A 16230-nucleotide genomic window follows, 5' to 3' on the forward strand; every position below is an offset into this window, starting at 1 on the left:
TAGATAGTGCGGGGATTGACAAACCAGATAGAATGTCATTGTTTATTTATTGTATTCAATCTTCCTTGGGTCTGCAGCTCCAGGATCCAAGGCCCCCAGCTTGAGACCAACTGCTCTATGGTGAAAGCACTTGGACCAACCATGACCTAGAAATATCCTTTGGGTGAAGAGTTTACACGTGGCACATCATTGGCTTCCTTTGGGGCTGTGTCAGGACATCTTGGCCCCTAGAATGAGGGTTTCGGGCGGTGCTCAGTGAGGACAGAGCCATATATAGACTGCCACAACATTTAGGATCTGATTGTAAACAGCTGGCTAAAATAAACCCTCCCTAGCTTTCTTTTCTAAGGAGATTGCTGTTGTTTCACTGTCACTTATATTCCAGGCTCACATTACAGTGGAAAAACCCACACCTGATTCTAGAGATTGGTCCAAACTAGTACCCTAGGTCTGAATGGCCTAGGATGCAGATCCAAAGAAGAATTTTGCAAATATCCCTGCCTTTATAATGGGCCAAACCAACACTCTAACTCTGAACATCCCCAAACTTGGAAGTATTTGAAATCCTGATTTGGTTCTAATTTCTCTCATCCCCACCTAGGGGACCCTATCTCTGCCTGATTCCTGTCTGTAAAGATCCCTTGCCCCTTTTCTCTGCACACACAGAGGGCCAAAGGGTGAGGGGAGTCCCCCAGGCATTTCTCAGCCCCATGCCCCTTATTCACTTTCTTCTAGCCTAGGAACTGATGGGTGCTTCTGCTTAGTGAGCCACAGACAGGTCATTGAAATCTGATGGGGCTAGGCCCGCTGTCCATTCCCCTGTGCTATCTGCACAGGGCTCTCAGCTCTTGACAATATGGGGAGCTCTGGAGCTGGATTCCTATCTCTTCTTCCCCCCCACTCCCCGCATGTTAGATCATGACTGAATCTCTGTTTTAGTGTAAAACCCCCACTCTGCACCTTTTCAAGGCAGTCGTAAAGGTGAGGGAAATGCCTCTTGAGTGGGGCTCCTGGGGAGGAGATGCTCAGTATGGAATATAAGGGCTTGTGGGTGCAGCTTCTTTAATTTTCCTCCAAAGACAGACCCGTCCCCCCCCTCAGAAAATATCTCCTTGTAGTGCCCATCTTGTTATCTTTTCTGCAATATACATGCTGCATATTTCGTTTGATCAGATTATGCAGACTAGACTGGGGCTTATCATACCATCTACCAATGTACACATCTATTCTGAGGGCTGAAGGAATAAGGAACCCTTCACTGCTTTCTGAAGGGGATTGCTGTCCTGCACAGCTCTGAGTTCTGGTATAAATGGCTTGCCTGCAAGAATTCCTCCTGGTATGATGGAAGTATAATATTTCTCTTTCTTGTGTGTGTGCGCGCACACGTGTGTGTGTGTGTGCTGAATGCCAAAGCTCTGGTAAAGCCAGCTTGCTTCCGTATGTGAATCATTTCTCAAGGAGCTCTCTGTGTGTCGTTGCAATGTGGTTTTCCTCTCAGGGAAGCACTAAAGCCCTGAATTCTCAGTCTGGCTTGCACATGCTGTCAGAGGCTAGCAGGAGACAGTTTTCCTTTTAATACGAGGAGAAAAAGCTTTCACTGTAAGTATTTAATCCTCTTTTTATTTGTAAGGTGGGAACTGGATTTTCTCTAGTGCGGGTTAGTGGATAGAGGCACATTCTTGCAGCAAGCAGACTGCCTTGCTTAACAACACCTGGATGTAAGGTCTGACTCTAATTAAAACTAGATTGGATGGAGCATTAGAAAATGCACTGTAAGGAACATGCCTGCATTGGTGGGGAGCTAGGCTGGATGGTCTATTAGATGTTAACGATAGAAAATGATCCTATGAGGACTGGCTACTGTGTAATTTTCTGTTTCGTTGCATGGAGTTGAGCTAGTGACAAATGGGCTGAAGCTGTCACTCTGCCTGCCTCGGCTCTCTCTTCCTGTTGGTGTTCAGTGATCTGTTCCAACGGCAGGATTGAACAGGAGCACAAATAGGTTTCCCCAACCCTGCTGTTGAGACTGTCCAGTCAAGAAGGGGCCAAGCTGCTTCAGAAAAAAATTGGCAGTTACCTCGTCTGCAAGGTGAATGAGTACAAATGTTGGGGAGCCTGGCCAAAGCTGTGCTCTCCTCCATCAAAGAAGGGAGCTGCTGAGACTCTCAGGAGGAAGCATCAGTTTCAACAGTTTAGTAATTGGCCACAAAAATGTGATTGATTTAAACTGAATCTTGATGGTAATAGCAATTGTAATAATATGCAGCATTTGTACAGCTTTGCAGAGCTGTACAAATGCTAATTAAGCTCTGTGTTTGTAATTAATCATTACTGGCAGAACTGGAAAGGAAATGGGGACTCTTCTCCTCCCCCGCCCCCACACCCCGCTTCCCTTCATCAACACAATCTAATTCTCTCTCTAGATATCACCCCTTAAATGTTTCAGAGTAGCAGCCGTGTTATTCTGTATCAGCAAAAAGAACAGGAGTACTTGTGGTACCTTAAAGACTAACAAATTTATTTGAACATAAGCTTTCGTGGGCTACAGCCCACTTCTTCATCAGATGCATAGAACTGTCTGAAATGGGCCATCTTGATTATCACTTCAAGTTTTTCTCCCCTGCTGATAATAGCTTCTCTTAATTAGCCTCTTACAGTTGGTATGGGTACTTCCACCTTTTCATGTTCTCTGTATGTATAAATACCTTCTTACTGTATGTTCCATTCTATGCATCTGAAGAAGTGGTCTGTAGCCCACGAAAGCTTATGCTTAAATAAATTTGTTAGTCTTTAAGGTACCACAAGTACTCCTGTTCTTTTTACCCCTTAACATGGTTTGTCTGTGGAGTTTTGCCTCTACTCCCTACAGACTGGAAATTATTCTGTTGCCAATCTGAGTCTCAGCTGAGAAGGAGATATTTGATTGTTCTCCAGTGGTGTGATTCTGATGATTACTTAGTAAGAGAGACCTGTCCTGGGTCAGATCCTGTCTCAACACCTGGACCCCACTGTGTGATTCTATGGGTTTCACAGCTCCCCGGTGGTCGGCAGGCCATAGCTTGCAAACCACTGACTCTGCTGTTTGAATCCATTCAGCTTTGTTCAGCCCTGTCCACATGCAGAATGAATTATTTGAAAATGCAGAAGTCTACTGGTTTCTCTTGCAGTTTTAGAGTTCACAATGGCTTCCTCTCTCCAATGAAACCTTTTTGCTAGGAGTTCACAACACTGACCACTAACAAGTTCAAAGGGTCTCAGTTAATTAACAGGCTACTGTGCACATTTGCAGAGGACAATCTCTCTGCCAGGCAACTTTTCAGAAATTAATGATTGCTGTGATTAATGATAGGCGAATTGGCTGGGGATTGTGATCATCCATGCATTGTGTATGGGAGAAGTGGACTTGCTTTTTTATTTTTGTTTGGCTTTTCCATGAGGCTCATCATCAAGGTACAAAAGGATTTATGATATATCACAGTTTATCTTCCCAAGACTCCTCCTTCAGAGGACCAATATTATTCCCATTTTATAGATGGGAAACAAAGGCACAGAAAGATCCTGTGACTTGCCCAAGATAACACAGGATGTCTGTGGCAGAGCTGGGAATGGAATTAAGATGTGAATCCTAATCCATTGTCTTTACTACAAAATCATCCATCCGTTGCCATGTCTCATGCATGTGGTGGGCAAATTGTCATGTATTTGTGTGCTATGTTTCTCTTCCAACCTAGAGAAGGTGTTCTCTGGCAGTTCCTTCTGTCCCTTCTAAGAGCATCTGCCTGTATTCAGCAGTAAGGTGTAATGACAGGGCATTACCAGGCAAAACCCCTGTCATTACTCTTCCTCTCTAAAGTAATTACATAGCTGTTCCTTGTGTAAAATAGAACATCCTTCTCCTTACTGTGAATTGATAAGACCATGCAATGTTACCCCTCCGTTTCTCATCCTCCTCTTGCTCCAGTCACGGGGGTGGCAGAAGAGGATTAACAAGAACTAGCTACTTTCAGATGGCTCTGATAGCCCTTGTTCTCAAAATGTACGTGCATTATGCTACACCAGGGTTAAACCCATCTGCTCAGGCCAGGAAGGTGTTGGGGATAGCTCTGAGTGGCTTAACATTTTTTATGGCTAAAGACTGATTTAAAACTCCCAACAGCTAGGAAATTCAGGATCAAGGCTCAGCCTTCACCTTTCTTTGCCCTCCTGTGCCCTAAGTCTCAAAGTAATGGCTGATTATACATACCATATAAGCTGGGACCCCTATTGCCTGGAAGCTATGAGCTGAGATGATGATTTCTCCTGGATTCTCTAGAGTGAGATCACTCCCTGAACGTAGTTAATTTTGATGTGGTTTGATGAAATTTAGCATTAACTGTGTAGTCTTTATATATGCACACAGGTACAGACACTGTGTTCCTCTAAGCAAAAGTACACCCAACAGCACATTCTCCCCCGCCCCCCTTTGCTTTGTTGCCTTCTTCACGTGCAGCTGTCAGTAACATGATGAGCACAGAGTTGCCACATTCAAGTCTAAAACCCTGCCCTGGAGTAAGAAAGAGGTCATATCCATTCTTGCCCAATCAACCTTATTTAGACTACACCTGTAACTTAACTTAAATATGGTGGCCTGTTTGCTGTTAGCCAGTAGAAATCAATGCTCCAGCTAGTGATGGTGGTTGTCCTCCTTTAGGGTCAACGCTGACCAAATCTCTGCTAGCTTGTGCGTTTTTTATCTCTACATCCCCGTAGTGATCAGGAAGCAGAGGGAAGTACCTGGGTCTCTGAGGTATCTAAGGTTAATTGGGTTCTGATTTCGGACAAATCCATGTGGTTTATCTGGTAAAACAGCAAGGCTATATTTTTCCTGTGGCTTGTAAATGCCAGGAATGTGGATCCAATACAAGAAAAATAGAGCTGAATAAATCCTCTGTCCATTTGCACAAAACTAGAGTTTTGTTTAAACTTTTTGTTTCCTTTCTCATGTCCAGCTGGAAAATGGGATCCAGTTGAGAACAAGAAAGCCATAAGCCCAAAACTCTCAGGAGACATTCTGTGGTGATGGGATTTGGGGACAAAGCCGTGCAATTCTCTTTTGTTATTTGCCTGACTGTCTTTGGTAAAAATCACTGATTAGTCATAGTCCAGGTCTACACTAAAAAGTTATGTTGACCCAGCTTTGTTGCTCAGGGGTGTGAAAAATTCATATTCCTGAGCAACATAGGACCTAGCCCCCGCCATAGACAATACTAGGTTGACACAAGAATTCTTCTGTTGACCTATCTACCACCTCTCAGGGAGATAGATTAACTACAGCAATGGGAGAACCCTTCCTGTTGCTGTAGTGTCTACACTGAAGTGCTACAGCAGTGCAACTGCAGCTGTGCAGCTGTAGCAATTCAAGTGTAGACATACTCTTAGTCTTGAAAAAAGAGAAGGGATCTTATAACTAGGGTGACCAGATGTCCTACTTTTAAAGGGACAGTCCTGGTTTTTGGGACTTTCTTATATAGGCGCCTATTATCCACCACTCCCTGTCCTATTTTTTCACAGTTGCTGTCTGGTCACCATACTTATAATAGTCTTCAGATATGTTAAGGACTATTCTAAAAAGGATTGTGATCAATAGTTCTCCATGTCCACTCAAGGTAGGACAAGAAGTAATGGGCCTAATCTGCAGCAAGGGAGATTTAGGTTAGATATTCGGAAAAGCTTTCTAACTATAAGTGTATTTAAGCTCTGGAATGGGCTTCAAAGGGAGGTTGTGGTATTCCCATCATTGGAGGTTTTAAGGAACAGGTTGGGGACACACTTGTCAGGGATAGTCTAGGTTTACGTGGTCCTGCCTCAGCACAGGGGGCTGCACTTGATGACTTCTTGAGGTCCCTTCCACCCCTACAATCTGTGATTGATTGACCCACTGGTGACTGCAGGTAGGATATTTTTTTTATTGTGTGCAACACTGAATTCATCCAGAGATTGGAAGTGGTAATGGGATGGTTTATTTGAGGCAGTGACCAGGTGCTCAGCATTCATGGCTGGTTAGACCTTACTCTGCCCAGGCCACTCCTGATTATAACATACTGTGGAGATTCCATGATGCCAGTAAAGAAATACACCCTTAAGGATAAATGATAGGAATTAGCCTAGGAAAAGAACAAGATCAGCCTTAAGCACAAGTAAGACAAGCAACTGCTGGAGGCTCTGCGGTAGCCTCATAGCCCATTTAGCTCCTCCCTGCAACACAACCACCCACTCTCAGACAATTGGACCTTGTCTTTGGGGGGCTGCAGAGTAGTTTGACTGTTTGAGTGGCTCCATGTGATACTGTGCAGGGAAAGAGAATAATGGACCCTGTGGAGGGGCTTCTTTACACTATGGAGCAAGGATGGCATGCATGAAGGGGATTCTCAGAGGACTCCATATGGTGGCCTTCTTGTTTGTTCATAGGTAGCAACTTCCATGAAGAAAAGAAGTCCTTCTACAACACTATAGAGGATGTCACATGGTCTGATGGCTTAAGTAGAGTACTGGACATTCTATTTCTGACTCTCATGGATTTGCTGCATGATCTTGGGCAAGTGCCTTAGCCTCTGTGCATCTTTGGTTGCAAAGTCCATAGATTTATTATTATAACACATTCTTCTGGACTATTGAAAGTAAAATACCTGGCTTAGGGCATGAAAAAACCCACAGTCCTCCTCCTTGCTATAACTTGTAGTCTGGGCATGAAAGTTTCCAAGTAATTTATTGTTTCTTGGTATCTCATTAACAAAGTCTAAGTATCCAGCATTAAATGTTACGAGAAATGGAGTCTGCTGAGAATGTGTTGGCCCTCTAGGCCATTGGAACCAGATGCTCAGTGGAGGAGTTAGGGCTTATGGTTCATCCTCTGTCCCAGTGCCCAGCAAGAACACTAAGAGCATTAGCAATGAGCTGCATTGAACTGGACATATCTCCAGTGTTTTTAAATTCATTAAACCCTGATGTGAGCTAAGCTTCATACAAGCAAAAACACAGCCAAAGTTTCCACTTGGAAAGATGACAGATGAGGGTTGCCCAGAGACAGCCAAGGAGATGCTAGAAACAAGGCAGGATAATAGAAATTACAGAAAGGAGGTGGGGGGAGATTATATGCTCAAATCTGTTCTTATGCAAGAACAGGCGACTGTCTCTGCAACAGAGGACGTAGCAGATGTACAGCTGATGCAGACTGAGCTGGAAGGGATTGGGGCTGTAGAGGGGCAGATAAAGATGAGGCTAGGAGAGTAACAGAAGGTTTTGGTTTTAATTACAAGCTCAATCTGATTTTAAACAGTTTTTTATCTGTGCAGTCAGCCTCCAGATCAGCAACTGCCATATTGGACGATCAATTTCTCTGCTTTGTGACTGTGGCTTGATTCCTGGTATCAGTTAAGAAATTAAGATGAGTCATATGAAAGCATCTGTCAAGTCTACAAATTGTAGTTTCAAGTGAGGTGTTATGAAAGTCTGAAAAAACATTCTATCTTGACTCCACTGGTTATGTTGCTGCATAGTTTCCTACACTCCAGTAGGGCATCCTTGACAATGTACTGAGCTTGTTCGGTTTTTTTTTCAGTTGATGGCTAACCTGAGAATAGCAGAATTCAATTAGTATAGAGGGACAGCAATATAAACATGGCTCACATGTTACATGCTGAAACCTCCGACGACGTTCTTACCTTGATTTCAAGCTAATGTTCTGTGTTGATTCTGAACTGGTCTGACTGCTTGGTGAAATAAATAAACTACAGAAAAATGGGAGTAAGGGTCTAATTTAAACTCCCAAAAGTCAGAGAACTCCTTCCTTCACGAGTCCCATCTGAAAGTCGGGTACTAGTGGCCTCCCTGTGAAATGCTGAGCATTCACAGTTCCCAGTGAAGCTGCCGACTGGTATATTACTCTGCAGATCTAGTAATTAACTTTCAAAAGAGATTGCTTTTGCAAAGGCACTTGAATGACCCTGGTTAAATTAACTGCCCTGTTGACTAATTATTGGTGTACGAAGGCATGAGAATTGAGACCTGGATACCCATACATCCAGGGTTTGATGCGAGGAATTTATGCTTTACCCACCAAAGTGACTTCTCCTTTAACCCTAAAAGCTCAGGTGTTCCTGTGTAATGTCTCTTCTTGAAGTGCGTAAGTGATTTTATTAACTGATAAGTGTAGCTACCAGATCTTGGATTAGACATTAAACTGCACAAATGTAGGCATATCCTTCATTGACCAACCAACTTTCTCTTTTTACCTATCTCATTGTGTAACTTGCCATAATCCCCAGTGGAATATGTTTTCTAGAGCCTTGTTCAGAATCTACAGGGCTGGCTGGCAGCTCACCCCTTTATTGGCAATAGTATTTATATCAAAAACAGTAACATATGCTTTATATAAAGGAGAAAGGATGTTCTTATGTGTTAAAAGACAGAGCAGGAAGCTCAGACCTGGGTTTTATTCCTGACTACCTGTGTGACCTTGGCCAAGTCTCTTTACGCACTTTCTCACTCTGTAAAGTGGGGATAGTAATTTTGCCCTCAGAGTGGGTGCTGAGGGGTTTTACAGATATATTTATAGACTGAGTCATATAACTATAACTAGGTGCCTTGACATACATTTCAGAATAAAATTCCAAGTATAATGGACTGTGTGTCCCACTGTAAAGTAAATGCACACCAGCTAATTAAATAGCTCCTGCTGCAAAAACCAAAACCTTCCATGCCTCCCCCCTAATACCTGGGAGAAAAGATGGGTGCTACAGCATGCCCTTAAGGTGGGTGAGGGGGATAGAATTCTGAGGACCCTGTCCAGAGAATGCCCTGTCAGACCCCTCTTTCTGTTGATATCAAGGAAGTTTCAGCTGATCTCCTTTGCAACAGTGCAGTGCAGGCAGAGATGCATCTCAGGTGACCAGGTCACTGACCATTGAGTTTTATATGTTAAAACCAACGCTTTGAGTTCCACCCAGAAACTTACTGGTAGCCAGTCCACATCTCAGTGCACTGACGTAACATGCCCCTGGAATGGAACTCCATGTATTGCAGAACGCAGCTGCCCTCTTATTATCATCAGTTTCCAAATGTTCTCAAGGTGTAGCGCTACACAGAGTACACCGCAGTAATCTAATTGGTGCTCTTCGGCTGCCTCCTCTGGCTGAGGCAAAGAGAGGTGTCAATGGGCTCTATAGAAAGCTGGGTTTCAGCCCTCCTCTCCTGAGGAAGGGCCAACATGTAATGTGGAGAAGGAGGCCAGAAACTGATTAATCCTCAGAGCTCTAAGTATGATTTATAGGGCCCCCTTCATGGGAATGAACAGGAACTGTTGTCTGAAACATGGGATCACATGATGAGGGTGAAAGCCAGGGAGTTAGATTATCATTGCATCTGTAACATTTGCTTGACTACATCTGTGTTGGGAGGCTGCTTCTCCTGCTGCCTTTTCTCTCCTTTTGCTCTCTGTGGTTTGATCTTTAGGCTGTCCACAATCTCTCTGGGGTCCTTTTGGAAGAAAATGCTGACATTTATTTAGCATACAGTAGACTTATATATATTGATGCATCTGAAGCCACAGGGAGCCATTACTTGTTGAGAGCTTGTCTTCCCAGACACAGAAACATGTGGCTTAGAGCCTGGTGCACAAATAGGTGTTGAACAAAATCTCCTCTGGTAAATTAATATTAATAATTTCCATGTATATAGCACTTTTCACCAGAGGAAATAAAAGGTGGCTCAGTATTATTATCCAGGGAAATACACAGAGTGATGATTTTATACAGCAAGTCTCTGGCAAAGGTGGAACTAGAACCTGTGTCTTCTGACTGTCTCGTGCTTTAACCTCTTGACCAGACTACCTAGTTTCCTGTAAAAAGCTAGGTCCGCCTTGGTAGTACAATGAAATTGCAGTGTGCTGGCCTTTACATTGTAGATACTAGCTAAGGAGGGATGGTAAAAGTTGCCTTTAGTTCACATCTACCAACTCCTAGTTCTCAGCTTTTGACCCAAAGCCACATCAAAAAGGCAGACTTTGCCATTTAATGATTGTATTGCTCTTTGACAAGCTGGTGTCTTGGTTCAGTGTTTGGGACAGGAAGACACTGCAAAGTGTCATTCCACACTTCTGCCTGATCCTCTGCAGACAATACAGCCTTTCCCTAGTTTCCTCAGCTTATATTTAGGGACACTGAATCCCTCACCTTTTTATTTCTTGTTTTTCAGTACAATTTCAAATCCCTCTCTGTACTTCATAGAATTTCTTCTTTTATCTTCTCATATTTTAAAATGGTTTTTAAATGTGTTGTGACTCCTGATTATTTATCACACAAACTCAGGATTTGGGGCTCCTTGATAATGGTTCCCTTTATTCTGGCTATAACCTCTCACTCTTGTTGGCCAAAGGGCCTTTGGCCAGGGAAGGCTGGCTAAATGGGCTTTTCTAAGGCATGTGCCAGCACACAGACGCTAGTAGAAGATCTATGATTTAACAACTGCCCTCTAGATAATTATATTTAATTCTTTGTCACACCCTAGGTCTACCATTTCAAGGCCTAGGAGTGCCCAGACTTGCCACATTGAACTTCTGCTCTCCTGTAGGATATGCATCTCACATTCAAGGAACATGCAACATCTCAATTTATGTTCCCAAAGCTGGGATGCACCATTAATAGAGCCATCTGCAGTACAGGCTATCTTTCCCCATTCTGTTATCTCTTTTTGGGGGGAGAACTAGCGGTAGTAACTTTTCCACATTCATATTCTGTTTCCTGAATGCTGACAGGTTCCAGCTAATGTGTGTACCTAATTCTAGTGACATGCCTTGCCATTCATTGCAGGCAAATGAGCAGCTTGGAAAGGCTCATTATCTCCTTGAGGTTTCCCAGTGTTCCCGCTACTCATACTTTTCACAAACAGCGTTTTCACTCTGACTCAGAAGGTTGCTCTTGGAGGAAATGAAAGGCTGCTGTTGACTCTTAAGATAGATTTCCTGCCCTGACCAGGGAACAGTGGGGCTTTTCTGTTCTGTTTTTTGGTAATTTGTTGTTTTGGGCTGTTCTTCAAGCAGTTCCTTTAAAACCTCCAACTTGTGTCATGCAGGAGTTAAAGCAAATTAAGATGAGAGGGACGTGTGCAATGGACTTTGTTCTTTCAAGTGAGTTTAAGGCTTATGGAAGATGTTGGATTGACACCCAGAGACTGAAATCTTCCTTACCCACAGCACAGGTTCAGGTTGGGTAGGCCAAGCTGGGCCTTGTCAAGTATCTCCTGCCTGCTCTGGAGAAATAGTCAATGGGAACTTATTTAATTTTTGGCCTCTCTGAACGGTGCTGCAAAGTGTCCTGGTGGCTTTTGTGATGTGGAACTTTAGCCACTGAGCTGAGACAACCAGTCCACATTATGTAGTCCACCAAACTGTTATTGAATTGTTTTGAGTGTTGATCACTACTGACCTGGATTGGATTTGAGCTTGTAACCTAGAAGTGAAAGGCTCAGATCCCCTTCCCAATAATATGGTGCCATCCAGCTCTTCATCTGTCCAGATGTTTATGTGCTTTACCCCTTTTGGGTCTAGTAACTGCAGTGTGCTAATGGTAATTTTGGTGCTGGTTCTGCAGAAAGAGGAACTTCATAATTCCCTCATGCAAAAGCAGATGTTTCAATCAATTGCTGCGCACACAGAAAGATTCCAGAATGTCTTCAACAGCTGATGTGCTCAAAACCTGGAACCTAACTTTACCTGTGCACCACAAATTGAGTCTGTAAACAAGTTCAGTCCATCCCTGCTCAGAGGCATGGTTATAGTTGACTAAGATCTCTGTGCATATGGAATCTGCTTGATGGATTATTCTCCTGCCGCTCCAGTTGCACATTCTTAGTTACAGTTCTGCACAGGCCTCTAGTTTCCTTCCTGAATCAAGAAGAGTCTAGGATCAACATGACAAAATAATCTCCACTTGTGTATTTTAACTGCAGCTCAGAGACTCCAACTTCTTTAGAAATAGAGAGAGATGATATCTCTGTTTCCCCCGCCCCACACACTCAGTGTTGATTGCTAGTGCAATAATATCCAATTTTCCCCACACAGGGTCCCATCTAGATAGATTCTGAAATTTATTGACCATTGAAAAGTTGGAACAAAATGGACACAATCCTTGGCTTCACTTGCTTGACATGGTGAAAAAGGAATGTCATTTCAAGTCTATTACCCTACATTCTTACATGTCCACTCTGGCTTAAGTCAAGTATCTAAGTTGCTACTGGTTAGGAGGGAAAGTTAGAGGAACTGCCACTTAAATTGTAATTGCTTTCACTGCGGTTTGCTCCCACTCCTGCTTTTCTTCTTTCTGATGTGGCTGTCCAAAGGACACAACACTCCCCAGGCACTTCAAAATGTGCTCATTGACTCAAGATGGAATCCCTTCAGACCTCATAGGCCAGAGAGGAGCATCACAAGGCTGGGCGGGAGGGTGCTGGGATAGAAACAGGAAGAAGTCCCGAGGCAACAGTAGGAAAAATGCATGTGCAGTTGTGGCATCCACAAAACCTATGTTTGTATAAATCTGGTAATCTCTTCAGCAAAGCTATTTGCATGTGCAATTGCCTGAGTTGTATGTGTAAAAGTGGATCACCATACATCCATATAAAATGCGTATAAAACACTAGAATCCTGTTAATGCTACTCTGAAACCATGGGACTTAAGAATAGTATTTATTGTATTTCCTCATAGTTAAATATTCACTGATGCGTTAAAAAATGTCAGGTGTATGCAGCACAGTAATGGTAGCTGAATTAATAGATAATTTTCTCCTCCGATGAAATCAGCTCTTGGGTGCTCACTATATGTGTTGGAACTCCCAATGGAGTTGGTGACTGCACAGAGTTTAAAATAGGAGTTGCTCAGTTTTTATTAGTAGCTGGGGGGTTAGAGCAATGCAAAAAAATTGATATATTTTTTCCAGCATCCGCAGAGGAAAAGCCATGATGCTATAAGGAGGGGAATTATTGTTTTTTTTGCCCTAAAACAGCAGCAAAAGAGAGCCTAGAACACTCTTGCACCTGCATGCCCTTAAAATAGAACATCCATAACACCTGGAAGGTGTCATTCACATAGAATGTAATTAGGCCCGGAATAGATTGCTTCCCAGGGGTCTACACTCATTAACAAGAATACTTCACCAGAACAATGCACAAAGCAAATTGTGAGACCTGGGCAAAGTCTGAGTCTTTCTCACCATGAGACTTACTGGCTTAGCTAAGGGAGGCCATATTTTAGCTCATCTGTTAGAGCTGCTGCCTATGACCACAAGAGTCTTGGTTTAGCCTCTTCTTCTATAATCAAATGCAGGAGTCCATCTACCCGAGCCTCTCTACTGGTCTCCTGTAGTTTCTGGCCACCTGTCTGGCAAACACAACACAAACTGCCTGCACAAGAGTTGCATGCAGCTACATCCTATCTGATTTAGAAAATGAGACTGAAGAACAGAAGAAGAAGAGAGAGCCATCTGTGATTTCCTCCCAAAAGTGGCTGGCAGAACTTGTAAGACCCAAATGATGATGCTGTTGCTAGTGCAAATTGGGGAATGGATAATGAAAAGTCAGGGATGCAGATCTGCTCGAAGAGTCAAGCCAGCCATTTAGTTGGCAACAAACCACTTACTGAGGGAAATTGACAAAATGTGCTTGCTGGCACATCAAGGAAGAGAAATTCATTTCTGTTCTCCAAATCCTGGCAGGGTTTGCTTCCCTCATAGGCTCATATCTGGAAAATTCAAGACTGACTGCAGCTCCTTTTTCCTCTTTGCAGAGAAGTTGACTGTTACCTGTGAGACTGTCTCTCTTTTATGGAAATACAATGGAACAATCATTTCATCACTGTAGCAATATCAACTACTGCAGCTCTAGGCAGGTTTGATCAGTTAAAGATATAGTATGGTTAATTTGTGCTACTGAGGAATTATCAAACATAAATACATTGTGGGAGGAGAGCTTGTGTGTCTCAGGATTCTGTTTTGAATATAATATATTTTAACATAATCATGGTTCAAGATGAAGATGCTGGATTGACAGTCTGACATGGAGTCCTCTCTTTATCCTCAGGACTAGTACAGGCCCTTATGCTTTCTTCGCATGAGGCGTGGAGAAAGATCCTAGTCCAGTACAAAATGTTATTATTTTGTCTCTTGGGACTGTCCTAATATTATTGAGTTTCTCAGTAATGCCCATTTTATGAATCTGAAGCCTGGATGCTAAAAATAAGGACAACTGCACCTTCTTCAGTGGCTGCATTTAGACCCTTTTTTGAAACCTGAGTGTTGCAGTTAACTTGCATAATGTAATGCAAATTGCAGCTTTCCCTGTACTTTTTAATATTGGATAGGCAATCCTATGGAGATTACAAGCCCAAGCAGAATTCAGTGTTCCCTCTATGTGCTTACAGATTTGCAACATGTGACTAAAGGTGTGGGTGGCTGCAGGCCCCTTTATCGATCTCTGAAGGCCATGCTCTGGCTATGCCTGAATGTCTGCCTGTGTGAAGAGAGAGGGGAGAATTTGGTGTATTCCTTTCAGCCCTTTAAATTGGCGCCAGGCACCTTTGCCTCTCTCTTTGGATTCCAAATGCTTTAAAAACATTAATATCTGATTTCTTTCCGATATTCTGCAGACTGACTCCTCTGGAAAGAAAATGAAGAGTGCTGCCAGACCTTGGAGTGCAATGGCAAAGCAAGGGAACCATGGAATTGATCGAGGAAAATCTCTCCTCACCGCTTCCTCGGGCATGAAGACCTCCAAATCCTCTACTTCACTTGCTTTTGAATCTCGGCTCAGCAAGGTACTAACCAGTAAGCAGTGTGCAAGCATTCCAAGCTACCACTCCAGCTAAGGCGGGGCATGTCACCAAGTGTTTAGTGCTTTGGCACTGGGTGTGTGTATGTCTGGATCAGATGCTACTATATGCTTATTATACCACAGGGAGTCCTTGTGGCACTTTAGAGACTAACAAATTTATTTGGGCATAAGCTTTCATGGGCATAAGACACAGACCTCTCGTGCTCACTGGGCATAAGCTTTCGTACCCAAATAAATATGTTAGTCTCTAAGCTGCCACAAGGACTCCTCATTGTTTTTGCTGATACAGTCTAACACAGCTACCGCTCTGAAACCTATTATACCACAGGGCCTGTATACTTTTGACCATACTGTATGTTTTGGGGTAGTCATTCCAGATTTGTCTCTGTGTGTGGATTGGTGTGTGGTGAGGATGATGGAGGGAATTTGACCATGGTGTGTGAGTGGGGGAGGAGAGACTGGACTTGGGGTGTGTGTGTGGGTGTAGTACATGCATTGGATATATTGTGTGTGTTGTGGGTGAAGGATTAGTCTGTACAAGGTATGTGTGGATCAAATTGTACTCTGTGGATGGGTGGGTGTGGATTGGATTGGATTGGATTGGATTGCACTAAATGGGTAGGAGTGGAGGGTGATTTTTAGGGTTTAGAATTTATTTTCCCAAAAAGGAGATTTGTTAAGGGTTATGAGATAATCTTGTGTCCTATAATCTGTGTTTTTCCCCCCATTTGAAAAGGCAAGTTACATAGCAAAAATATTGTTTATGATAGAATGTTTACATTTTATCATACTCATCTTTTTATATATATTTTAATAAGACCAGAAATGCACATGAAAATAATGTTCCATTTTATTGCAAATTCCAAACCTGGCATAGTGCTGCATCTGTGTTCTGGCAGACCCTGAACAAAGAGAGCAATATGGTCCAAGTATAGAAGAAAAAATAGGAACTTGGGAACAGAGATTTTGTTTCTAACAATATGTAGTATTCTACAGAGCTAATGTTCAAAGAGCCTTACAAACACTTATTAACCCCTGCAGCCTCCAGTGCAATGGGTCCATATATTATACCCACTTTACAGACTCCCACAACTCTAAGCATCTCAGAAATTAGACACTTTCAGCCCCGGGCTCCAGCCAATCTTTTTTCCTTTATAAGGTCCTTCCTCTAAAGTGTGGTGCTGTGCTGGCACTTCTGAGCTTGTGTTGTAGAGGTATGTATGGGCAGGAAGGCAAGGGAACCTGATATGTTTCATTGTACATCTTTTAAAGAACATGGTGTTTTCTTTCTAGCTGCCTCCCTGATCTCTAGCCTGCTGAGCAACTACAGTACAAACAAAAGAAGATCAAATGGAAAAGTGAGCAAGGGGCTG

General features: G+C 43.0%; 1 protein-coding gene across 6 annotated transcripts in view; it reads left to right on the plus strand.

Moving 5' to 3' along the window:
• SPECC1 (sperm antigen with calponin homology and coiled-coil domains 1) overlaps nt 1-16230 on the plus strand; it is a 160978-nt gene that overhangs the window by 16753 nt on the left and 127995 nt on the right. For 4 of the 6 annotated variants that reach the window (XM_030537132.1, XM_030537136.1, XM_030537137.1 and 1 more), the window contains exons 1-2: nt 108-120; nt 14673-14840. In XM_030537132.1, the coding sequence (XP_030392992.1) occupies nt 118-120; nt 14673-14840 (171 nt within the window). In that variant the 5' untranslated portion in view covers nt 108-117. Of the gene's footprint in view, nt 1-107; nt 121-1463; nt 1600-14672; nt 14841-16230 lie in introns of those variants that run through there. The other 2 variants (XM_030537133.1, XM_030537135.1) reach the window with 2 other exon arrangements.

Source organism: Gopherus evgoodei, chromosome 17, assembly GCF_007399415.2.
Source record: "Gopherus evgoodei ecotype Sinaloan lineage chromosome 17, rGopEvg1_v1.p, whole genome shotgun sequence".
Taxonomy (NCBI): domain Eukaryota; kingdom Metazoa; phylum Chordata; order Testudines; family Testudinidae; genus Gopherus; species Gopherus evgoodei.